At 43.5% G+C, this 26303-nt stretch overlaps 1 protein-coding gene across 1 annotated transcript in view; it reads left to right on the forward strand.

Annotated features, from left to right (window-relative positions):
• The window catches only part of dchs2 (dachsous cadherin-related 2), a 28790-nt gene extending 8543 nt beyond the window's left edge, over positions 1 to 20247 (forward strand). The window contains exons 5-20 of the mRNA XM_017422498.3: positions 557 to 1585; positions 1657 to 1844; positions 2475 to 2574; positions 2662 to 2831; positions 3483 to 4326; positions 4410 to 4649; positions 7157 to 7291; positions 9448 to 9657; positions 10389 to 11249; positions 11337 to 11450; positions 11802 to 12013; positions 12129 to 12280; positions 14035 to 14165; positions 14302 to 14588; positions 15011 to 15152; positions 16695 to 20247. Of these exons, the coding sequence (XP_017277987.1) occupies positions 557 to 1585; positions 1657 to 1844; positions 2475 to 2574; positions 2662 to 2831; positions 3483 to 4326; positions 4410 to 4649; positions 7157 to 7291; positions 9448 to 9657; positions 10389 to 11249; positions 11337 to 11450; positions 11802 to 12013; positions 12129 to 12280; positions 14035 to 14165; positions 14302 to 14588; positions 15011 to 15152; positions 16695 to 19300 (7421 nt within the window). The 3' untranslated portion in view covers positions 19301 to 20247. The remainder of the gene's footprint in view (positions 1 to 556; positions 1586 to 1656; positions 1845 to 2474; positions 2575 to 2661; positions 2832 to 3482; positions 4327 to 4409; positions 4650 to 7156; positions 7292 to 9447; positions 9658 to 10388; positions 11250 to 11336; positions 11451 to 11801; positions 12014 to 12128; positions 12281 to 14034; positions 14166 to 14301; positions 14589 to 15010; positions 15153 to 16694) is intronic.
• Positions 20248 to 26303: the final 6056 nt, after the last annotated feature.

Raw genomic sequence — 26303 nt, forward strand, 5'->3', positions numbered from 1 at the left:
GTGTTTTGCTCCCCGTCTGGTTTTCCAGGATTATCTCTCCGTGGTGACTTTGTTACTCCACAGTGTCTTTTTAGCAGCTTAACCCCCCTCCACCACGCCAGACAGTCATTTAAGGATGTCCCACCAATTTACAGATTAACGCTTCAGTTTGAAGTGGACCAGCAGAGCTCGGCCGGCGTTAAGCCGTTTGCTTGTTTCGGTGGCTGGTGTTGAAGTGCAACAAACACATGGAGGGTATTACTGGGGGTTTTATGACCCGGACTGTAATTACTTTATGTGTGATTGTCCAATGTGTGTGTGTGTGTGATGTAAGGAAAGGTAAGATTTTTTTATCCTAACTCAATTTTATGAGAATAACACTTAGTTTTTGCCTGCATACCTCCATGGGGGAACATTATTATCCAATCAAAAGCATTATTTTTCAACTAGAACTGCACTGATTATAGTGTTTTGAGAGTACTGGGAGTAGTTAGTTCATTGTTTGTAGACTGACTAAAAGCATTTACGTGTTTTAGTGTCTTATAGCTCATATTGTTGTAATGTTTTGTTTTCCCAGACTCCAGTCAATCGGTTTCTTACCAACTCTCCTCTGGAGACCCTCACAGTTTGTTCTCCGTACATCCGAAGTCCGGTCTGCTCAGCAGCGTCAAACCTCTGGACCACGAGTCTCAGCCGTACGTCCTGCTGGTTCTCCAGTCCTACACCGACACGTCTCCCGTTTACAGCACCACCCAGGTCAACATCACCATAGGCGACGTCAACGACAATGCCCCCGTCTTCCCCAAATGGAGCGACGCCATCACCGTATCCCAAAACACTCGACCTGGAACGATGCTGTTCATCGCCCATGCACACGACTATGACAGTGGCGCCAATGGGAGGGTGCAGTATTACCTGAAAAGCAGCCGAAACGGTATGTTTGACATAGATGCTAACCTCGGAACAGTTACGCTCAACCAGAGTTTGGAGGCGGGTCATCAGCGGCGGTACAACCTGGAAATCGTAGCTAAGGATGAAGGAGATCCTCCCCTGAGCTCCACACTGACCCTCTCAGTTAACATAGACCAGAGTGCTGCGGAGGAAAGCCTGTCCTTTGAGACGCTGGTCTACCAGGTGGAGATCGGCGAGAGCTACCGAAAAGACTCTCGGGTCATCCAGGTGAGGGCGCACCGGACCCGAGGAGCTCACACTTCAAACTCAGGCCTCAGCTACTCTTTAGCAGCAGAGTCCGGCTTCCCTTCAGCTCCTTTTCGCATTCACCCAAAGACCGGGTGGTTGTACCTGTCCCGCAATCTGGACTACGAGACCGAGTCAAGGTACCGTTTTCAGGTTTTAGCCGCATCCAGGGAGGCCCCGGTGGCGAACGTCACGGCGACAGCAACTGTGATGGTGCAGGTTCTGGACGTCAATGACAACGCTCCGGCGTTCAGCAGCGAGGTGTACTACTTCGCCGTGTCCGAGGGGTCATCGCCGCAAGGCCTGGTGGGAAGAGTGACGGCCATCGACAAGGACTCTGGGAAAAACAGCCAGCTGTCCTACATCCTGCTCTCCGATGGGAAATTCTTTCGCATCAATGCTAAAACAGGTAAAAGCGCCGTTGCAGTCAAACAGTGTCTCAAACGCAGCCGTGTGTTCTCACCTTTCCCGTCTCTCCAGGTGAGATCATCAACTGGGTGGCGCTGGACCGGGAGCAGCACAGCCAGCACAGTGTGAAGGTGATGGTGACGGACCAGGGTCACCCGCGACTCAACGCCACCACCACCGTTCACATCCTGATCACTGATGTCAACGACAACGCGCCGCAGTTTCCACATCTGCCTGCAAGCAAAGAGCTGAGCGTTCACGTGAGACTCACTCTGTTCATGATAGTCAAATATTTACACTCTTATAACATAACCAAGGCACAGATTTATCTTTTTTTTGTCTATGCTACTGACACAATCTAAAATAACCAGTAAAAATCCTGGATGATACCATATTAGAGCGGTTTTACAAACTAATTGCTGACAAATCCAGCAGGTACTAAAACAGCGAGGCGAATAATTATGTTTCCTAACAGCAAGTCCTAAGAAAAGCACCCTCCAAAACAACACATCTCTTGTTTTGTTGAAAACTGAGTTTTCCTTGAAGGAACACTTTAGACAAGATCTTGCTCAATCTGTTAGCGCTCTGAATATACGTTAGGGATGCTCTCAGCTACGCCCACATCAAATTTTAGCTCAATATCCGTAAAATTGTTACAGTTGTAGCCCATTTTAGGCTTGCTCATTTGATTAGCTGTAGCAGCCATCTTGAATCAGGTTGACTCCAAAAGTTAATCAGTTTATTAAAATCTATTCAGACAGCCAATAAACAATAAAATAAAACAGCCAAACAGAGCCAATAAAATGGTTATGGCACCCCTAATTCTCATTGGTTGTTATTTTTTTCCATATATTTGACTGTTTTTACCGTAAACAGTGGATGTGTTGCAGGTATGGGCTGGTGTGCCTGCAGGATTCCTGGTGACAAACATGTTCGCCAAAGATTCGGATGCTGGAGAGAATGGAACGGTGACCCATTCTCTAGTAGCAGGTGAGTTGTGGACTGCCCCGCCTGCTGTTTGAGACCTGCAGGTTTAGTGGGGCGCGGCACGCGTTGGTGAGTGTTCTTCTGTCTCAGTTGGTTTGACAGACGAGGGGCCCGGACACTTCGAGATCCACAGTGAAACCGGAGACATCAGAACAACGCAACATTTCAGCCAAACCACCGAAGCCTTCTACACGCTGAGGATCACTGCCAGAGACGGCGGAGCCACAGCTCAGGAGGATACGGCAGTGCTCCATGTTCAGGTGCAGCCTGTCCTCCACTGAATGCTGCAGTTTGTGCTCTTAGAGAGGCGAATCGACACGAAAAATACCTTCCATAATAATTCAACTTCGAATTTCCTTAAAGCAGTAGTTCAGATCGTTTGGAGAGTAGAAAAGATTATAGATCAGTAGGTAGGTAGTTACATTTATTTATATAGCTATTTTCAGCACAAGGCAACTCAAAGTGCTGTAGCAGTATCTTACCTGCTGCAGATAGCTCTTTGAAGAGGCTCCTTTTGGAGAAAAAGAGTTTGATTATATTTAAACTGATGAGCTAACGGCTTGTCTGAGCGGGGCCGAGACCAAAGTAGATTGTTGCTGTTTTAAAATAACTAGAATCAAAAGATTTTTCTAAAGGATTCATGTCAACACTAAACCTTTATTTACATCACCACCAACTTCTGATTACAGTTATTTACATAGAAATTTGTGGTTATTTGTAATGTCTGGAATAACTATAATGTGAAATTTTAACTTTAATAATCACTTCAGATGATGTTTCATACAGATTATTGTACAATATGTTTCTTATTATTAATCTATCCGTATATTTTCATCTTTTTCAGTTTGTGGTGACGTCAAACTTTTCTTCTCTGTTATAAAAACCGCTGACTTCATGTTTTTCTGCTGCAGGTTTATGGATTCGAGGGCCTGTACGGCGGCTCCGATCACCAGGCACTGAGGCATTTCTCCGTCAGGGAGGACGCGGAGCCTGCGACCATAATCGGCTCTGCTGCCGTTTCAGGAGAAGGCAGATTCCAGTACGCCATCGCCGAGGGTGACGGGAGCGTTTACTTTGGAATCGACAGCTCCTCCGGTGACATTTACGTCAACCAGCCGCTGGACTACGAGTCTGCCCCGCGGTACTTCCTCGTGGTTCGAGCCGAAGACGCCGGCCCGGCTCCGGGAGCGAACGTGTCTGTGCTGGTCAGCGTGGCGGTGGAGGACGTCAACGACCACACGCCCTGGTTCCCCGATAAACTGCTGGCGTTCGGCCTGAGGGAAGACACCACGGTCGGCTCTCTGGCCTTCGCCTTTCACGCCAGAGACGCAGACGGCACTCATCCTAACAGTGCCCTCCGCTACACCCTGACCTTTGACCCAGAGGTCAGCGGGTCGCCGCCACACTTCCCCTTTCACGTGAACCCGCACACGGGCAGTCTGACTGTGGTGGCGCCGTTAGACCGGGAGAGCAACCCCTCGTTCGTTTTCGCTGTGAGCGCCACTGACCGGGCAGAGAGGCCGGACGAGCGCAGGCACACGGCGGTGACGGTTCAGCTCTTCCTGCTGGACGTAAACGACAACCGTCCGGTGTTCGTGTCGGCTGACCGAGTCCAGCTGATGGAGGACGCAGAGGCGGGGAGCCTGGTGCATCATTTTGTGGCTGTAGATGGGGATCAAGGTGAAAACGGGGAGGTCTCCTTCTCCATAATGGCCGGAAACAAAAAAGGCTTCTTCACACTGGAGCAGAAAACAGGTAGGGGTGTTTTTTGTTGTTTTTGTAGTTTCTTTGTTTACCTCGTCTGTTTGTCGTGTTTAAACTCTTTTTATTGCCTGCAGGCCTTTTGTTTCTCTCTGCCCCCTTGGACTACGAGACCCGGCGTGTTCACCGTCTAACCATCCGCGCGGTGGATCACGGCCGCCCCTCGCTGTCCTCCACCCAGACTCTGACCGTGGAGGTGGGGGACGTGAATGACCACCCACCTGTCTTCAGCCAGACCGTCTATAACACCAGTGTGGTGGAGAACAGAGACCCCGGAGAGACTGTGGTCAGGGTTTCTGCCAACGACGTGGACTCAGGTAATCATCCTCTGTTTGAAGGATAATCCTCCATTTAGTCTCTGTGTAGCCACGGTGTTGGTAAAAATATAAAGTTAAAAAAATTAATTGTTTATTGTCTTTAAATTAAATTAGGGCAGAAATTACCAATTCGTTGAGATTTATTAACTGAAACACATTATTTTGAGGGGAATAAATAAACTTTATACGTGTCAGAAATAAAACGTCAAATAAAATAGTGTATTGTCTATAAAACTGGGAGTAAAAGAAATTTAATTTTCTTGCACAAGTTTTAACATCCCATAAAATAAACTTTTATTGGGACGTAAAGGGTTGTCTTTTTATAACCTAAATTTATGTCTCATTTTGAATCTTCTAAGCGGTGTTTTCCACATGTGGTCGACCTGAAGCTGTCCTGCTGAAGTGAAGTATTCCTCTAAGAGGCCTAGATGGCAGCACCAGCATGAGGTTATGAAGCCTGATGGCCTCAAACCAGAACCACGTTAAAACTAATCAGTTCTAACCTAAACATAATTGGTTTATCAATTATATGGACTTGAAAATGTGTATTTTTTTTAGGTTTTGAACATGATTGGCTAACATGTGTCTCTGCTACGTTTTAAGCAAAGTTATCACCATTCTTTGTTTTATTAATCCAGCTGCAGCTTAACGAATCTAAACGTCTCCCTTTTCCTCATATGTTGCTGTATTTGTGTCTTTTTCAGGCACTTTTATTTATTATTATGATTATTATTATTGTCCACCCCTCATTCACATGACCCCGCCCCCTGTTCAGAGTCACAAATCGACACATCAGACGTGTTTATTTTAGCCTGTTGTACAAACGGCCCTCCGCTCCTTCTCGCCCCGTCCACAGCGGGAGTCTGCGTTAAACGCCGGAGCTGGGGGGGGGGTGGCGGCAGCGGCAGAAGGGTCTGCACAGGAGGGGGCTCGACTTGAACTAACACAGCTCCTCTGGGAGATGTGAAAGGTCCTCTCTCAGGATGATTGCCATAATCCAAGCCATCTGTGCCAATAGGCGCCGTATTTTTCATCTGTCTCCTCGCCCGCTCTTCCACCATCTTATTTGATTATAATTTGTGCTGCTTTTTTTTTTTTTTTTTTTTTCATTTCCCTACAAACTCCCACCAAAGATGTCCATTGTTCTGCACCTCTGATGGATCCAGTTTCCACATGTTGGTCGGATCTGAAGACGTTCAACTTTACTTCACTCGCCGTCTATAAGATTGAATTATCTTTGGAGAGTTTGTGTGTTCGTACGAATTATATCTGAAGGGTAATTGTGCTGAAATGGCGAGAGATTTATGATTTATGGGGTAGATTCATGATAAGTTTGTTCATTTTGATGAACATCCAATACGTAAGCTGAAAGGAACAGTAAGACACATCTGAAACACATTACAGTTTTAGCTCAGCTACCTGAGAGCCATTAATTATCGCCTACCGAAAGGCGGGCAATCATGTAACTGCTTGTGTTTGTGTGCACGGTTGGTTATTTGTCTGTCTGTTAGCAAAATATCTCATGAACCACTGCATGGATTTTAATGAAACGCCCTGAAAGCAATCATTGGATGTACATCTGCAACTGATTAACTTTTGAAATAGATCTGATTCAAGATGGCCACCACAGCTAATCAGCTGTAGAGATCACATAAGCTGTTATAACCTAGTGAATTTTACAGACAATGAGCTAAAATTTGGTGTGGTAGTAGCTGAGAGTCTTCCCCATCACACACTCTGAATGCTAACAGATCGCTTGAAAGTTTTATTTAAAATGTTGGCATTAACCGTTGAGGTCAACCCTGTCTGCCTATTAGAAAAATGTCTCATGACTCACTGCATGGATTTTAATGAAACTCCCTGAAAACAATCATTTGACACACACCTACAACTGATTAACTTTTGGAGTCAAGATGGCCGCCACAGCTAGTTGACCTTAGCAGACACAAAAGCGGCTCTAACTCAGCCGTTTTTAGAAACATTGAACTAAAATTTGTCGTGGTAGTAGCTGAAAGTAATAACTGCCGCATACTTTGAGCGCTACTTGATCACACAAGATCTTTTCGTAAAACGTTGGCATGCGGTGGGCAAGAGGGATTCCTTTAATGGATACTAGTTGTATTAATAAAGTGCTGGGTTCATTTCCCAGCAGTAAACCTTGCTGTTTTAGCGAAGTGTGATTTACTGCTGCCGGCAATCACAGGACAGCCACACTTCCCTCTTTCTGTCTGTGCAGAGATCAGAAGTGATTTAAAACATGCCTCACTGAAGTGCAGCTTCTGGGAAACATTAAACGTCACCGTCGCAGTTTGTGGTGTGGCCAAAAGTAGAACAAGCAGGAAAAATGTTTGCAGGCTAGACAAACCTTAAAGGCAAATTGTGATATCTTGTTTTGTTTTTTGTTTATCGTGGTTCATCTTTGTCGGTGGGTACATTTGGCTAATTTTGTAGAATAAACAGATTAATGTGTGATATGTTGTGATACTAAACACGTGTCCATCCTCCAGAGGAGAACGCTGTGGTGTGGTACAGTCTGCTGCCGGGTCCGGGCTATGAGCTCTTCAGCATCAACCCGTACACCGGCCTCATCACCACCACCTCCCACCTGGACAGAGAGAAACATCAACATTTTACACTCAGAGGTGAAACCAAACACGCTTACAGCTGCAACCTTTTAACATCTGAGTGGCACACGTCTGCAATCTGAAACAGTTCACAATAAATGTCTTACCTGTTATAGATAACTCTTCAAACAACCTCACTTTAAAGTAACAGAGTTTTATTCTGACTAGATTGACAAACTAGCAGCTAGTCTGAGTTGAACCAAGACCAAAAGTGGTTTGCTGCTCTAAACTTTCTAAACTGCAGTTATTCTGAAATAAATATTATGATATTCCTGCAGGAAGGTGTCATGAAAAGTATTAAAGCTAGCAGTTGCTACTATTATTTGTTCCTGCAAATAACCACAGAATTCTATGTAAATAATCTTGTGATGTGATCTCTATTTCAAAAGATCGGAACTGTCTCTTTAAAACCTTTGTCCACACGGAAACACTTTTTTTTTTCCCAAAACAGTGTCTTTGTTTATCATTTCTAAAAATATCCTTATAAACACCGTAAAACTCCATAAACATCCCAAAACGCTGCGGTAACTGCAACAGGCCTGTATGTGGCGCTGTAACCCTGCCACAGAAATGCACCGAAAACAGGAAACAAGGCGTGGAGCACGTGTGTAATCTGCCATTATTGCTGTTGTCTGATGCGTTTAGGGTCGTAGGTCAGTAAGAGGTGGGGTTATGACACCAATGTTTTCAAAAAGCTGTCGACAAGAGAACGCAAGGAGGCGCTTTAACACACTGTGGACATTTCGGGGCTCCTAAAACACAGTTTCTGTGTGGACACGAGGCTGAATCGATAAAAACCACTCACAGAATACAGTTCTTCATCTGGACGGCTGCTGAAGCTGCACAGAAAACGACCCATTGTGCAGCATCGCTCGCATATCCAAAACAGGCAAGGAAATCCAAATCATGTTATTCAATTTCCTGGGTTTGTTCAACTCATTTCACTTCAGTTCGGCTTATTTATAAAGAAAGAAATATCTAAGAAAATATAATGAAAAATCTACACAGATTCATTAAATTCTGAATTTTTAACGGGTAAAAATAAATTTTCTGTAGAAGAAAAGCAGCTGATAGCGTCACTATGTCAGGATCTGTCTCCCAGCAGGGGAGGGAAGTAATGACCGCAACGTTTGTTTGTTTTTCAAAACTAATGTGTGCTGTGCATTGCAAAAAAAAAAAGACTAAAACATTTGATGTAGTCATTTCAGTCCCTCCGTTCCGATCTGTTCCTCATTCGCATCCCGCTCTCTTCCCCTGCTTCACAGCCGACGTCGTAAAGAATTCAGTGCCTGCCTTTCTACATGAGGGTAACATTATTTAACGGACTGATTTATGTTAGAGAAACCTTTTTAAAGGTCTGAGCAGCAGCAGCAGCAGACCCCGAGTCCTCCGCCTGCACCTCCAGCCCTCCGCTCTGTTTGCTTTCCCTCTCACGTGGCGACGCACAGTGATTACATTCAGCCTGATCCAGCAGCGGCTTGGTGATTAAAAACGCTTTCAGATGTTTTATCACAATATTTGTACAGTCACCAGTGTGATGAACAATTAAATCCAATAATAAAATCTAATAACAGGAAAGCCTGGATGGCTTGAAGTCGTGCCAAACTCGCACGGGGCTTTTCGGGAAATACTGAAATATGTGGAGACAATTATCTCTGGCAGCAGACGGAGCTGGAAAGAAACAAAACACCGAGCTGTTTTTCCAGTATTTATTAATAGCTTTTTTTAACAGTATTTTTATGATGATATTTTAAATTTAATTTGAGTTTTTGTTGCTGCTTTTGCTGCTACTGAATATGTCATCTTCCCTAAATCTTTTTATTTTGCCTCAGATTTGTATTTTTGACACCAACATAGACTCAAATTGTTTCTATTGCAGTTTGTAATTCAAGTCCATTAATTTGATCTGTGCTGAGGCATATGAAGGCCCAAATAAATTTGCTCCTGCAGAAACCTCCGGAAAGGCTAAAACACATATAACTCGAGACCACTTTAAAACATTTGCAGGAAACTCTGATTTCTCGGAAGCAAAATGTAAAGAAATGAGGGAAGACTCAAGACTTCAGCAAAGCGCTGTGTGTGTCCAGAAAACTAGGAAAAATACATCTTGCAACCAGTGAAAAAAAACAAAACAACAGAAGTGTTTTTGTTCATTTGTGGTCTGTTTTCTGCAGTGGAGGCTCGTGACAGCGGCGCTCGGCCTCTCTCGGGGACAGCCGCAGTCCTGTGCTCTGTGCTGGACGACAACGACAACCCGCCAGAGTTCATGCAGTCGTCGTTTCAAATCAGCCTGCCAGAAAACCTCCCGCCCGGAGTCATACACACGGCTCAGGCCTCGGACCCAGACCACGAAGAAAATGGCACCATACACTACTCCATATTAGGTAAGGAACCCACATGTGGGTCTTCGGTGTCTCGAGCGGTGATACGTACGTGTACGTACAGCTTTATAAAATAAGGTGAACCGATATTTAAAAGCAAAACTGGACCCCTCCCAACTGAAAAACTACAGACCCATCAGACCCCGACATAAACTAGCTTTTATTTTAAAGAGTTTGGAGAAAATAGAAACTGAGCAACAAATTTCACTTCTAAATCCACTCAGTCTTTTTGATTAATTTCAGTACAGTTTTAGAACATCTGTATTCTACTGAAACTGCTCTTCAGTGTCATTTCGTCGGCTGCAGTTCTCTGGAGAGTTTACGATTCTGGTTTCTTGATACTGTTGATCGCAGCATCTTGATTATTATAGTACAGGATTTTGTTGGCATTTCAAATACTTATCTAGAATAGCCCATATCTTATTTTTTTTGACAGAAGTGTCAGTGTTTATATAAACCAGATCACATCAACCACTGACGAGTCCCTCAGGGTTCTGTTGTAGGCCCAGTTCTGTTGTTCTAAGACAGTTTGGTGATAAGTTTAGCAACATCTCCACATTTATGTGGCTGACATTCTACTGTGCCGTTCCAATTAAGGACTCTTTGTTACTGCGTTTAACTGAGAACCAGAGCTGTCGCCGTGTTTCACCGCAGCGTTTTGAGTTTAAACTGATCGACACAATGGTGAAAATTTGTTGGGTCACAACAACTCAATCACGCTTCGCTGCCTCTAGGTGAGGACTACGGAGGCCGGTTCACCATCGACAGTTATAGCGGCGTTGTCAGCACCGCACAGGTTCTTGACCGGGAGGAAATGCAGAATTACACTCTCACCATTCAGGCGCAAGATTATGGTCCAACCCCACTCCGCTCCACCACCCAGCTCCATCTGGTGCTGCTGGACCAGAACGATAACGTCCCCACATTCAGCCAAGCGAGCTACCGCGCCTCCATCAGCGAGGGTCTGCCGGCTGGCGCTGAGGTCCTGCGTCTCAGCGCCTTGGATCCCGATGACAGGCCCAACGGGGACGTGATCTACTCGCTGACTGATGACAGCAGCCACGGGGCTTTTTCAGTGGACCTCTACACTGGATCGATCCGCACCACCAGGCCTCTGGACAGAGAAAGTGTTTCTCAGTACACGCTCAGAGCTGTGGCCACCGACAGCTGCACTCAGGGGCCGCTGAGCTCGGTGGCGTCGCTCACCATACAGGTGGAGGACGTGAACGACAACCTGCCGGTGTGTGAGCAGAATCCCTTCAACACTTGGGTCTCCACGAGGACTCCGCCAAACCAGATAGTCACCACGGTGACGGCAACGGACGGCGACCGGGGCGAGAACGGGACGATACAGTTTATGTTGTCTGATGAGGAAAATCTGTTCGACATCAACGCCGATTCGGGCGGGATTTCACTGAGAAGGCGCGTGAGAGCAGGTTTTACTGGGAAAAAGTTGCAGGTGGTGGTTTCAGACCGAGGCCATCCTCCTCTGACCTCCACCTGCTTGGTTTTCATCCACCTGAAGGGAGAACACGATGGACTTCAGTTCACAAACAAAGTCTACAATGCTACTGTCGAAGAAAACAGCAGAGCAGGTACGTTTTTATCACCTCCGTTCTGGTTGTTCTGGCTAAAAATCACAAGAAAACTCAGTGCTCTTTGTCACTTTTTTTATTCTTAAGGCACTTTGATTGCAAAAGTGGAGGCCAGCGACGAAACAAACAGCAGACAAAGAATCACATACACCATATTTAGTGGCAACGAGAACCACGTTTTCGACATGAACCGTCACACAGGTAATAAACTTACGCTTGTTCTTCTCTTGTCCAGTCAAAGCTCCTGAGGCTCTCTTTACTCATTCAGATTAGCAGAATAGCATGTTAAGTATATAATAAGGAATTCTGTGGTTATTTGTAACCGCTAAGAGCAACAGCAGCAGCTAGCTGTAGCCCTTTTTATGACGACTGGGTCACTTACAGTAGGTCCCAGGTAAGATACTAATTGTTTATAAACTGTCCACAGAACTCCACTTCAAAAGTTCTTTAAAAGCAGTTCCTCCCTGCTAAAAATATAGTGTATTATCCCCTCAGATGTTGATGATTTGGAAGCTGTTTTTCTGTCTACCATCCTCTTTCCTCCTGACCTAGGTGAGATCCGAGTGCAGAAAGACAACGCTCTGGATTTTGAGGCGAGCCCTCAGATCCAGCTGGTCGTGCTGGCCGACAGCGGCGTGCAGACGGCTCACTGCAGGGTTTCCATCGCCCTGCTGGACGTGAACGACAACGCACCGCAGTTTGAACACAGCAGCTACAGAACATCTGTTTGGGAGGGGCAAGTGCGCAACACCTACATCATGCAGGTACACGTCCAGCATTTAAAGCCCCTTTGAAACACAAAGCAGCTGTCGTTTGCTTTACTGTTATGATTAAGGCGGCGACTCCACCGACGCTGATCGTTTCGTATATTTTGAGCAGGTGTTCGCGTCTGACGCTGACAGCGGTGTGAACGGACAGATCGAATACTCCATCCTGTCTGGGAACACCAATGAACCATTCATTTTGGACTCCGTGAGAGGCATTCTTGCCACCAACGTCGTACTGGACCGTGAGATCACGCCCTCATACAAGTAGGCTCAACATGCAAAGTGTTAAACTAACTTACTGCATCCAGGGTATTCGTGGATATTTGTGTTAAAAAAATGAAGGAAGGAGAAGAAAACAGAAGTAATAATATATGCATAATTAATTGTGTTTTCATGAGTGTAGTATCATATGAAAATATGAATTATCAGCAAAAATTAACTCACATGTCACAATACATCATTTACATTACATAAAGTCAGATCATATATAAGACAGCCCAGTACGTACCAAGTACATACAAGGTACCTACCGCCGGGTATATACCTGGTACTATACAGGGACTGAGCTGTATCATGAAGTGATTTATAAACCTGTACTTACAGGGTATGTACCAGGCACATACCTGGTGCCTACCCCATATGTACTGAGTACTTACCTGGTATGTACCTTTGGAAACCAGGCTGTATTATGAAGTTACATGTTACCTTATACTTACAGGGGTACTCACAGGGTACAAACTAGGTACTTACCTGTTATCTACTAGGTAAGTACCTGATTTGAACCTACAGAGTCCGGGTTGTATTATGAAGTGACTTGTTAGCCTGAACTTTCAGGTATTATACCCTGTAAGTAACAAGTTGTATTATGTTTTCCTACTGCTGTGTCTGTGTCTGAGACCAGCGGACCACAGCTTCTCTTAGAGTCATTTTGTGCAGACATGAGAAAAATGCACCGTTGCGGTCGCCTTCTCCTGAACTGCTCTGAGGTCAAAGGGGTTTGACAGCTGCTTTGCAGAATCGGCTCTGCTAAAATTGTGACAAAGTTATGGTTTGTTTTGTGTCTGCAAGCATAATTGGAGAAATTTGATTTCAGTTTGTCAGACTTTTCTCTCAGTGAACAACCAGGGACCCCGCTGACACTGAGAGAGAGGCTGACTTTCAGTGAAAAGTGCTTCGGCTTCCTCTCTCTGTCCAGAAATCTTCACGTTAGGTTGATTTCTGATTCCAGATTGGCTGTAGGCAAGAGTGTTCATGCAAAACGCTGTGCTGGATTGTTAACTTGTTCTTGGTCTTAAAAAAAGTCACATTTAGTGAATTTTGATTTGCCTTTTTGTCTTTTGGTTCCATGTTTTGATGTTCAGATTTCTTTTGTTTTTTTGGGCCTCCTGCTCCTTACTCAGCTATTTCTCATTTAATTCACTCCCGTTATGTGTAGTGATTTCAGTTTCTGCTTCCTCTGTCACACCTGCTTCGCATTCAGTCATTACTTCCCTCAGCATGCAGTCAGCTCAGCTCCCATTATTCTTTGTCAGATCCTTGTCGTCTTCGTTCTCGGTTATGGGCTTCTCGGTTCCGTTATTAGATTGCTTCTTTCTTCATCCGGCTGCCTCCTAAAGTTTCTCTTTTTTTTCTCATTTGGTTCCTATTTCGCTACACTTTGTGATGATTTTTCCTTGGCTCCTAAAAATAGGAGTGACAGATTGCTAAATCCAGTGTGCTTAATAAAATCTATGCACTGTGAATAAGCATGAAGAATTTTACAGACTGCATTCGTATAAAAGAGGTCTCTGATCCACGTCCAGCAGACTCTGTTCTTTCCATCATTTTTCTTCGAGAGAAAGTCATCTGACTACAATCAGGGTGAAACTAAATATAATCCTGTTGCAGCTACAACAGAGGATCTGTTAGGTACTAGAAAGTATAGCAGTAGATCTTGCACGTTTTTCTGTTAAACAGCTGTAAAAACTCCATCTAGTTGGATGAACAGCATCATCTTTTTTACTGCTTTTATGTTACAGGCTGGTTCTGCAGGCAGCAGACAAGGGCAGCCCATCTCTCACCAGTACCGCCACCGTTAGGGTCCAAGTGGTGGACATCAACGACAACAGCCCCGCCATTCCCCCCATGGAGCCTGTGTTTATAGCTGAAAGTAAGGCTAAACCCTTTCACAGCTCTGCTCTTCAAGCTTTTCAAATGGCAAAATCTGATTCGGACAACAACGTTCATTTTAGGACCAGATTTCAAAATGAAGCTTAGTCCACCTTTAATACCAATTTCTCCCCCAGATCTACCAGCAGGGTATCTGGCCACACAGGTGACTGCGAACGACGTGGACCTGGGCTCGACCATCACGTACAGCTTTTCAGACAACAGCAGCGCCAGCGACCCCTTTGCGATCGACCGCTACACCGGAGCCATCACCCTGACTCGAGCTCTGGACTTTGAGCTGCAGACGGAGTACACTCTGACGGTGTGGGCGTCCGACTCGCTCCATCGGACCAGCGGAGAGGTTAAAGTTCAAGTGCTTGATGTCAATGACAACGCTCCTGTCTTCACACAAACCTCCTATCAGGTACAAATAACATATTTATCCTACAGAATGTACAGAAGATTTATAAAATGTAGTTGTTATAGTTGTATGCTGATTTAGCTATCATTTACTATGACTTCAATGGATAATATTACTAAAATCTTAAAAAAAGTAGTGCAATGATTTTTTGTTTCTGCCACTCCATAGCATTGCTTCTGCATGTTGACTTAGTTTTAGTAAAAATTTAAAAAAAAAAGTAATGACAGGGTGTAATGTGCTTTCTGTTGTTCCTCTGAAAAAGTGTTTGCTGAATTATAAAACCTGAAGAGGACCAGATTATTTATTATAATGTACTGATTCTACAGCCTTAGTATAATAGGATGTTGAAATGTTTTTTTCCCATGACTGTACAGTATGTTGTGCTTTTGCAGCAAGCGGAATCATTCATTCATTTTCTCTTTAAGGTGGAGCTGTCAGAGCTGGTCACAGAAAACAAGTTAGTTGTGTCTCTTGCTGCTACCGACAAAGACTCGGGACACAATGGCAAGATCAGCTACAGACTGCTTTCCTCGCCTCCTCAGGGCTTCTACATCCAGCCAGACACTGGTAAAAAAAACAAAACAATTGCAACAAAAGAAACTCTAGCACATGTGTTTATGAGTTAATGTGCTGGCGTGCTTTTGTTAGTTGTTGATCATGCAACGTGCTTTAAGAGTATATTTATCAAGTTTGAATTCGACATGCTAAATACTCTAGAAAGACTTTGTTCAAATACAGCCTGGGTTTAAATGTGTTTTTGATTCACGTTGGCTGACTTCCTGTTTGGTTCAGACCATACATCCAAGAGAGAGTTTTTTTTGTAGGTCCTGTTTTTGGAAAATATGTGTACCATATTTTATAAATGGACAAAAACATCAGTCGAAGGAGCTGTTATAACAGAGCCAGTTTACCACGTCCATTTCTAAAAACCCCAAAACATAACAGCTTTTCATTCCTGATGCTTATGTCAAATTTGATTTGTTTTGGGGGATGTTTGGGCCTCCTAAAGGGCAGTTTATTTTCCAGGAGAATAGTAATAAATGCCACAAATACAACAGGCCTTCACACCGCTTTCAGACCTTAAGCCTCATTAAAGGATACCGAGAAAAAACGCAGCTTAACACTTAATATGAGAGGTTACTGAGAGTTTAACCTCTCCCAGAAGAACCTTACATTTTGTTTATGTTTGAAAGTTTCGAGGAAATCAGCAGATAGACAAAAATTAAAGGGCAATGAGAATTCAGTGGGATGTAGTTCTTTGTTGTGCACTTTATAAGAAACCATAGAAAGAAGATAAATGCTGCGAGGCTGAAACCCAACCATCTCTCCTCAGTCTGGTTCATCTTTTTCAATTAGGAGTGATTTATTGTCTACTTTCATGTTCGAGCCCTAAAATTGATAGGTAGGGGAAATTATAACCATCCATTTTTTGGATAATTATGATTTCCCCCCGTATACCTCCAGAGGTAATTTGCATGAATGATGTCTAAACATTCCTGACTACCATCCAAAATGTAATCTACTACACTCTGTGCTGCGGCAACTCTGTTTTTTTCCGTGTTTATATCTCAGTGGATGGTGCTGCTTCAGGAGGCATATGGTCATCATGTACAAAAGTTTAAGTGGCACTGAAGTGGAATAATAAATTGGTTGAAGAAACTCTTTGATGCCATCCAACAAGAAAATTACTCCTGCAGTCCGCACATGGAATTCATTGTAAAAGGTTTTACACAGGACACGATGTTGCACCGAGATATCTAAAGACTATGGCAGTTTTGATGCCGCTCTTGGAGCACACAAGCATGTGTTACAGTTGTTACTTTTACAAGAAAGAAACTGGAATAATTTGCAATTTTGGCATTAGCTGTCATTTCAGCAAAACAGAGGTCTGGCTAATATTCAGATCAAGCACCGTGTTAAGACTTAAATAAGTAATTTAAAACTGTATAAATGTCTGGCAAGAATGGAAACCTTGTCATTGTCATAACTTTTAATTCATGTTTGAGCCCCAAACAGTCTGTGGGGTCATTATTGTTAACAATTCTTTCAACCTTTAGTCTCATGCAGCCAACCAGATTCAGGTAACTTATACTTATTTTGGTATTGCAGGTACTGTTTTCACCAACAAGCCCTTAAAGGACATTGCAAACAGCAACCTGATCCATCTCCTGGTTGAGGCAAGAGATGGAGGCGATCCTGTGCTCTCCACCGCCACTTCCGTCAACATCCAGATCCTGGACTACAATGACCACGAACCTTTGTTTCACCAGGATGTCTACACTCTTTCTGTCCCTGAGGACACACCCACTGACACCACCCTACTTACTCTTTCGGCAGAGGACAAAGACTGGAGCCCCGAAAATACCCATCTGGACTACAACATCGTCAGCGGAAATAAGGACAAGCAATTCTGTTTGGAAGTGAAAATGATACTAATTGAAAGTCGAATGACAAATGTTGGACGGCTTGTTTTGTGCCGACCTTTAGACCGCGAGACAACTGAGAGCTACACGCTAACAGTTACTGTTTCCGACAGAGGAACGCCTCCCCTGAACAGCTCGGCTGATGTCAAGGTGACCGTTACGGACTGCAATGACAACGCCCCCGTTTTCTCCAGCACAGAGTACCACACGCAAGTGAGTGAAAGCACCCAGATAGGTACCAGTCTGGTCCAGGTCAGCGCTCGGGATCCTGATCTGGGAATCAACGGCCTCATGCAATACAACATTGTTTCTGGGAACGATAAAAGCCACTTCGAGCTCGACTCTCAGTCAGGCCTTTTGGTGGTCAACCATTTACTTGACTATGAGCAGGACCTAAAATACACCCTGACCATCCGAGCAGCCGATGGAGGTGAAGCATCTGAGGACCATAAAGTGGCTTTTACCGTCGTCTTCATCGAGGTACTGGATGAGAATGATAACACTCCCTACTTCATGTTCCCCACAGTGAACTGTTCGGTGCTGGAAAACCTCCCGGCTTTTACTCATACATGTTCTGTTCATGCTGTTGACAAGGATTTAGGCCCTTATGGCCAGCTCACCTATTCTATTCTGTCCTCTTGTTTCATGGACTACGGAAGTGGCAGCCCAGAGAGGAAGGAGGCTTTTGCCATTGACCCCCTTACAGGGGATATCCACACCAGACAAACCTTTGATTATGAACGTGAGAACGAGTACTGCTTTGTAGTGGAGGCCAGAGACAAAGGCGACAAGATGGCGACAGTGAGAGTGCAGATGAGCATCAAGGGGGTGGATGAGTTCAGTCCCATCTTCACTCAGAGGCAGTACAGCTTCCTCCTTCCAGAAAACATCAAGACCGGAGATACAGTTGGTTACGTGATGGCGATGGACCATGATGGAGGGGTGGACGGCCTAGTAGAGTACTCTCTCCTGAATTCATCGCCTTTTTTCTCAATTAACAAAACAATCGGGGCCATCTTTGTGTCAGGTCCCGTATATCGGAGGAGAGGCAGCCATGCCAGCGAGGACACAGTGGAACTGATCGTGTCTGCAGGAAGTCCCAAACTGGGCTCCAGGACCACAACTTGCATTGTTTTTGTAAACATCTCCAGCTCATCTGAAGCACTTATTGGGGTTCGCCTTGATTCCCACATGTTTAGTTTGAGTGCCGCGCTGCTCTTGTTCCTCTTTGTCCTCGTCGTCTTTGTGGGGTTGGTTTTCAGATTTAAAGTTAAGGAAGGCGCCCTTAGAAAGGCTGCTGCAGTTGTTCCACACTTGAACCATAATACTGGCTCCTTCGATGAATCCAGTGGCCAAATGCAAAGCGCTATGTCTTTGCAAGATTTAAGACAGGCCAGCGTCTTGGTTCCAAAGAGGGACAACTTAAACCTGTACAGTCACTCGGACTCTAGTGGTCGTGGTTCAGCAGAGGGAGAGACAGCTGAAGATCAGGAAATCAAATGGATCAATGAGTACCCCTGCCCTAAAGAAGACAAATTTGACAAAGAGACTACAGAAAATCCCAGCTTCGTCTTACCAGGAGATAATCTGTCCTGCCACTCTATCGATATAGGTTCAGAACACATCCTGTCACTTAATAAAACTTTAGCCACGGGAATGTCTAGCATAGAAAGTCTCTACCATTTCAAAGAGGAGGGAGGAGGGGAGGGATTACTTCCTGCAATACTTAGAGTGAAAGATTTAGAGGAGTGCATGGGGACCAAAGGGTATGCCCCCCTCTCTGAAGCCCAAGCCCCTGCAGACTCTCTGTCTTCATTGTTTTACCTCGAAGAGCAGGTGCAGGGCACCTACAACTGGGACTACCTTTTAGGCTGGGAGCCTCGCTTCCAACCTCTGGCTTCCGTATTCACCGACATAAGCATGCTCCCCGACGAGGAGCTTCATGGTGGCCGTGAGGACTTGGCAGCCGAGTCGAGCTGTCTCATGTACCCGCCGCCTCTAATCACCGGAGTGGCTCATCCTGGCATTAGGACCGTTCCTTCAAGAAGGCCAGGACGAGTGCCAAGCCTGAGCAGGAAGCCCTCCTACCCCAAATATGCTTATTCACCCTTAGGCAGGAACACAGGACTTACCCCATCGGCCATGACACCCACGTTCACCCCATCGCTGTCGTCGCTCACCGTCAGGACCCCCACCGCCTCACCGGTTGTCTCGGACACGGGGGTGGGAGGAATCAGACTCGACTCAGGGCCCCTCACTGCAAGTCTTTTAGAGGCTGAAATTCAAGTGTAAACACAAACCTTTTTAAATATGAATTTAAATTATATGGTTTACTCGCCATTTGAAACACGTTGAAAGTATGTTTATTTTTTTATTGGTTTACTGACATTTTGATACATTCCTGAATCTACAGTATTTCCAACAAAGTCCTAGTGCATATTTAGGTTTTTACACTCACTGGTTCTAGGGGTCAAGAGAAGATTTATGTATTTACCTCACGCTTAGTTTCAACACTGACTTCATCTGTGAATCTAAACTAATGTAAAAAGCCTGAAATTAAGCCTGTTTTGCATTATATTTTTGTTACGCAGTATCCGAATAAGAGCAGATGTTCTAGTCAGCAATTAATCATTGACGGTTTTATTTTTAAACGTATTCATATGTGCAGAAAATGAAACACTTACTTTATTGCTGTGAGTTTCTTCTCATTTAAAACTTATTATGTGTGGTTTCACTTTAATAACCAACAGTGTCCGTCTTTCTGGAATCATGAAAGTAGTTTTGTTGTAACCAAATCAGTTTTGTTTTTACCTTTGTGTTTTTTTTATTATCAATATTAGATTCTGGCTATAAAATGGCAACGAAATCTAAACAAGAGCTAACTTTACTTTTGGATCTAATTTGATATTATTCATCTTCTCAAGGTAAAATTAGGGTCTAGTTGTATGTAGACATCACCCAAATCAAAGGAAAAGGGTAATTCACTGTTGTACAGATTTAAGACATTGATTATCTTGTTTTAATGTCTTTTTATATACAGTATGTTGAGATTATTGCTGTTGGACTCTTGAATTTGTTTCCTTCATGATTGTTTGTCTCCCTATGTCAGTAAACAGCACTTTATACATTTTTTTATATTTTTTTTTAACTTTGAATATTAATAAATTTGTTAAGAAATTTCAATAAAGAAACTCTGTCTTTTATGTATATACTTTTTTGCATTTAACGCTTGAAAAGTGCAATGTTTTGATGCTGTTTTTTAGTGGAATTAGCTTGTAGGCTGTTCTTTTCCTTTTCTTCTCTTCAGTCCCATCGGGGGCCTCTTGTTTTCCCACTGAGATGTCATTGCAAATTGTTCTTTGGATTGTTTAAGAAGAAGGGGGCAAAATGTTTGTCAGCCTCAGGGGGGCCTCTTAATGACCCGCGGCTCAGAGCACCTGGCACGCTTCTTCAAGAGCCGCCGATGTGACTGGACCGTTTCTACAAAATCTGCACCAAAGTTTTTCTTTATCTTTCAACCTGTTTGACAGAAATCCTCCCAGAAGTTCCTCCATTAGACTTATGAGCATTATACTAACGAGCAAATAGGCAAACAATGAGAAACATAAAAATGAAACTGTTAGGAGTGGAAACTAGTCTTGTTCAGAGACGTGAATCAGTGAATGTGTTGGTTCTGATTGGGGCTGTGGGACCAAGCAGACTTTCTAACTGCAGCCAGTTTCTGTTTTATAATTTGCTCAAAAACTAACGCTGTTTATATACCACCACAGCTAACTGACATTAGCAAACACAACTCAGTCAATTTTACAGATATTGAGCTCCGTTTTACTCAGATCTCTAACAGATCATCTGAAATCTTATTTAAAACACTGACATGCAAATGGGTGGCTGATATGCCTTTCTTCAAGGAAAGCTAGTCTTATAGTTTTGTTATATCTTAGTTTGATTTTTTTTTAATTAGTTGTGTTTATTTGCTGAAGCTCCTGTTTAGTTTAGATGTATTTTTGTTAGGTTTATTTCCTGTTTTATATTGCAGGGTTTCTGTCTCATCACACACCTGGTGTCAGTCTGATTGACACACCTGCTATCTATTTTTAATTTCCTTCCTTCTTCATATACGCTCTCTGCCAATTTCAATGTTGTTGAAAACCAGAACATTTGGATTTTAAAGCACTTGATTAATTTTTTTGTTTGGTTGCTTTTTTAACAAAATACATTTTTGTCTTTTAGCGCTTACCTTCCTCGTATTTGTTAGTCTGCCGTTTGAGTCCACATGTTGTGACTCGACACAGTTTGCTGTCGCATCCAGAAACACAACCTAAGCCATTTGACTCAAAGGGGAAACAGTGACAGCTGCAAAAACCAGCGTCTGTCTTCGAAGCATCGGTGACCGTGACACGGGGAAACAAATGGCTCAGCAGCTGAAATCTAGTTTTCAGCAAGAACAGACACAGATTCTTCTTACAAACCTCCAACGATAGAGATCTCCAGTGTCTAAACGTTTTAAAAGTATCATTAAAGGGAATGGCGTTACAACGTTCCTTTTCTACTATCTTGTTGGCGCGTCTCCTGAATCAAATTTTCCTGTAAAAACAGAAGAGGGGGGATTCACCATCTGATGGTCCAGACTGAAAAAGGCTTTGCAGCAAATCAAATGTTGTTGGTTGGATCTTATATTTATCTTATCTCTGTTTGTACTGGGCCTTTTAAAGAAGTTATCCGTTGTGTTTTCTGTGGTCTGCTAATGATGTGAATGTTGGAAAAATATACAGTCTAATTTAATGTAATGAGATCAGTCAAACCCTGGTTTTAATCTTTTCGTGCCGGTCGGTTACAACACAAGACAAGGCAAAAAAAAAAAAAAAAAAAAGGAAAACTAAACTGTGTGTTGCGAGTTTACGGCACGGGATTACAAATCCCATATGTGGTGAGAACAGCTCCAACATGAGCCCTGAGTACCCGTTCTGAAGTTCCCTCCTATGAAAGATGGTACAGATTACGCAGCCAACAGAGACCGGAAAATAAAAACAAGATGCTGCGAGAAACTGTCTGTGTCTTCAAAGGCTATTTTCGACATGTTTTACACACATTAATCTTTCTGAGTTTAGGAAAATGACATTTATTTTCATTTCAGCTGTAGAAGTTAGTCATTGTGCAACTGATGAAATTTCCGCCTGAAATCTTTTTTTTTTTTTTCCCCCAGTTCCATAATGACCCGTCGTGATTGTCGTGCACGCTTTACGCTGGAAGGCTCGGCTGAGTTTTTGTCATTTTGAAATACGAGTAAGTTTATTTTCGCATAAAACTTTGGAACAGCACTGTCATATTGTCATGGACTTGATTGCTAACATTTTCCTCAAACCCCCGCAGTGAAAGTTGAAATTTGACCTCTGCCGTGTGTCAGCGTGGAGGCATTTTTGCGTTAGAACACATACTGTGAACAAAACGGGAAGTTGTTACCAAAAATGAGTGTTTCTCTGCGGGACCTCTGGGACACCGGAGTAAAACAAACATTCAATTAGATCACTTTTTATGTAGTAAAAACAAAGAATTAATCATGTGCACTAGTGCAGGCCGGTCTTCAGATCACAAAATCTGTGTTTCAGTCCTGATCAATTTGTACTCTTAAAGTGACAGTTCAGATCTTTCAAGGTGGGGTTCTGTGAAAAAGTTATGAAAAATGAATATCTTATCTGCTGTAGATAGCTGAACATCCTCAGTTTGGAGAAACAGAGCTTCATTGTGAACAAATAGACAAGCTAACAGCTAGTCAGAGACCTAAGTGGATTGTTATTGGGCTGTTTTATGAAGCTAACGTCATTTTTGCATTACGGCAGAGACGTTATAGCTTTCCTGTCAGAGGAACGTTGTAAATAACAGTGTAAAGTCAAACTGACAGCTTTGGAAAGATTTATAAAACACAGTTCCCGTGAGCTGCTATGATAGTTTTAGGATTGGAGTTGTTTTAAAACAGCAGGAATCCACTTTGGTCTTGGCTCCGTCTCTGTCTCGCAGTGACCCGAAGGACCTGAAGTTTTGGAACAGGTGGTTTTGGCACCGCAGCCCTCGCTCAGACCTTGCACTGAGACCCATTTTCAGTGGTCAGCTTTGACTGATAGCATCCGCACCTGGTTGTTTAAAAGCGTTCCCTGAAATGTCTTTGTGATCAAATGTCGAGCGCCCACGCCTGTCACACAGGGGGGCTGTCCGTGAACGACAGATAGGACCTGTTGATGATTTCTGTAAAACTGACAACACGTTCAGACATCTGAGCGATATTGGTTTTGACATTAACACTGTTCAGAGCTATTTGAGTCTCATTTTTGAAGAGTTATCTGTTGATAAGCCTGAATATATAACAGACACGGTGTAGGGGAATAATATAGTGATCACTGACTTCACAGAGCTGTGTCAGAGCAAAGACTGAAGATTTTTACTTGTAAAACTCTGCTGTCAGCTGTTTGACGCAGCTTCACTGTGAACGTAACTCAAGTCATGTGTTTATTTAGGTGACTGTTGTTCTGTGACTGACTCAGCATATTATAGGTTACAGTGACCACAGTGGGTCCAATCAGCTCTGAAAAAAAATCAGAGCAAACATTAAATTAAAGAGAAGCTCAACACGCTGCATCCTGCAATCCACTCTGATTAATAAAACCCTGACAAAATGGACATTTTTATCAAGAAGCATTCTGATGAACAGGTCATTGAAACTTTTATCAAAAGACAGGAAAACAAAACAAAAAACACACCTTCAGAATAGTCCCACAGATGGTTGTTGAATTATCCTTAATAAGACGGCAGCTAAGAGGACTTTGTAAAAAAATTTAATTCAAAGATCTTCAAGTTGTGTTGTGGGGTCACGTCAGTTCAGGAGGAGGTCCTACGTCGATGCTCTGAACAGATTGTGTTCAGACTACCAAAAATATGCAGATAAAAGGGGCCCAGTCCACCTCCGAAGGTAGTTTTAGTGAAAAGATTATTAATGTGCATCAGGTCTAAGCCAGGTGTGAACGTGGTCAAAGCGTCCTGATCAATATTCAAAGATGACCACGTTCACACAAATAATTAATAATAATAAATTAACAAAACAAGTTTTTTTCTTTTAAAAAAAGGATTTAAAGGAAGAAGATTTAAAACAGCTATCTGTTAAACAGTTTAAACAATAATGTAGACTGTTTCTACTGATGCAACTTTTACAATTTGTATGTTTTTCCCTCCATAAATCTACACGGTAATAAATCCAAATAGGCATTACCAGGTCTTCCTGCTGGATTTTAAAACCAGTTCTTTCATCTTTTACACAGGCCTATTTGCACTTGCTTCACATAAACAGTGAGGCATCAAAATCCCGACCGAGGTCTTTTTTTTTTTTTTCCTCGTTCTCACATTCTGTTTACATTTCATCAAGACGATTGTGGCAAAAAAAAATAAAGATCATCATTTCTCCCTTTGCCACACGGTGAACACATGTCCAGTGATTTTAATATTTACAGCTACAAATCTTTAAGTTAATCTAAACCGTGAAAGCTTGGACAAACACTGTCACAGTGAGAGCCGGCTTTCAGGCTTCATTTACGGTCTGGAAACAATCCAAACGCTTGTTCTTTTCCTCTTCAGTCACCCGAAATAAAAGGCCCCACGTCTGACAGCAGAAGACAGAAAACGCTAACAGTCATTATTTATTAGTAATAGTTATCCATTGTATAGTTTATTTATAATGCAACCATTTCCACTGACATTTCTAACAAAGAGACTTCGGCGCAGTTTGGATAAACAGTCGATCAGGGAACAAGTAAACCGCACCAGAGACCATAACTTACCTCCTGTTTTATCAGAAACATGTGAGAGAATTCTTCCTATACTTTTTTGGATGTTTGACAACGTGTTGGATGATAAGCTCCAGAGTGCACTGCTGGGCCTGCGTCTGACGGAGATTAATACAAACACGCTGAAGTTGGCTGGGAAATACGCGCCGCCGCATGAAGAGCATTCATGAATGCAAAAAATAAAAGAAGCAAATTTAGTTTTTCGAATAAAAAAATGTCTAATGTAGATTTTTTTTTCCCCCAGTAAAATGTAAAAGATTTTTATATCTTTGCTTTAATTTTCTGTTTCCATCTAATAAAGCGTGCCAATTTTCCCATTCCACACCAACCTGCAAAACAGGACAGGAAATTTTATTTCTTAAAAAAACTATATTTACCATTTCCATTTCTGAAATGTTAATGACAGCTGATCCAATCCAAGCTCACTTCACTGTTATCAGAAGATTTATATTAACTCTTAAATCACAGGCTTTTTGGGGGGGGAGGGCGGATGAACACTGTAGGCTGGAGATCATTGGTGTGAACCCAAAGCTGTTGGACACGTCTCCCCGTCTCCACGCACGTCACTGTACACACAAACAGCCGCAAACGTCGACCTGGGTCAGCCCCCTGTAAACGGCCCCGGTGGAGGGAGGAGGGAAAGAGAGCAACAGAAAAAGGGTCAAACAGGCTTTAGATGTATGAAGTAGCCTCGAGCATCACATTTGGGTCCAATCAAATCAGTGATGTGTGTGTGTGGTTTTTTTTTTAAGTCACAATATACAAAACAGATGGAGCAGAAATGAGAGGCATACCGTTTTGTTGGACGAAATCCGTCGACAGAAAAAGCTCTTTTTTTTTTTTTTTTTCTTCAGTCGCTGATTTGAGCTCTCCGGCCTTTTCTTTCTCTTTCGTGTAATTATCTTTCACACCGCGGCGGTTCTATCGAATGTTCTGTTCTTCGTGTGCCGTTAGGTTGACTCCACCGGCGACTATTGTCACGATTTCTGTTTCTTCTGTAGCTTCGTGTGGCCGTCTGTTAACGTTAATGGCGTCTTAACCTCTGACCTTGCCCGTAACGTGACGCTTTGATAGATTTACCCGGAGACCCTAAACGTGTGAATGTGTCTGTGGACGTGCAGAGTTCGTCTAACACCCTGAGTGGCCTCTGACCTCTCGGGGGAAGCAGAGAGATGGATGAATGGGGGCTTGAGGGAGACGTTGGGAGGGCGGGGGCAGGGGGGGTTTGGGCCCACAAGGTGAACACATGAGGGCAGGTGTTCCCCACTGGGGCCCCCCGCTCCCAGTATAGGTAGCCTGGTTCTGCCGTGATGGATGAGCCTATCTCAGATGCCAGGCTCCTTTGGGCCAGAGTCCACAGAGGGGGCCGGGGGCCGGAGGGGAGGGGGTTACCATCTGGGAAAAGAATGTCAAGGCTGGCCTGAAAAGTGTGTGTGTGTGGGGAGAGGGGTGGGGGGATTTATACG

Source organism: Kryptolebias marmoratus, linkage group LG3, assembly GCF_001649575.2.
Source record: "Kryptolebias marmoratus isolate JLee-2015 linkage group LG3, ASM164957v2, whole genome shotgun sequence".
NCBI classification, from domain to species: Eukaryota; Metazoa; Chordata; class Actinopteri; order Cyprinodontiformes; family Rivulidae; genus Kryptolebias; species Kryptolebias marmoratus.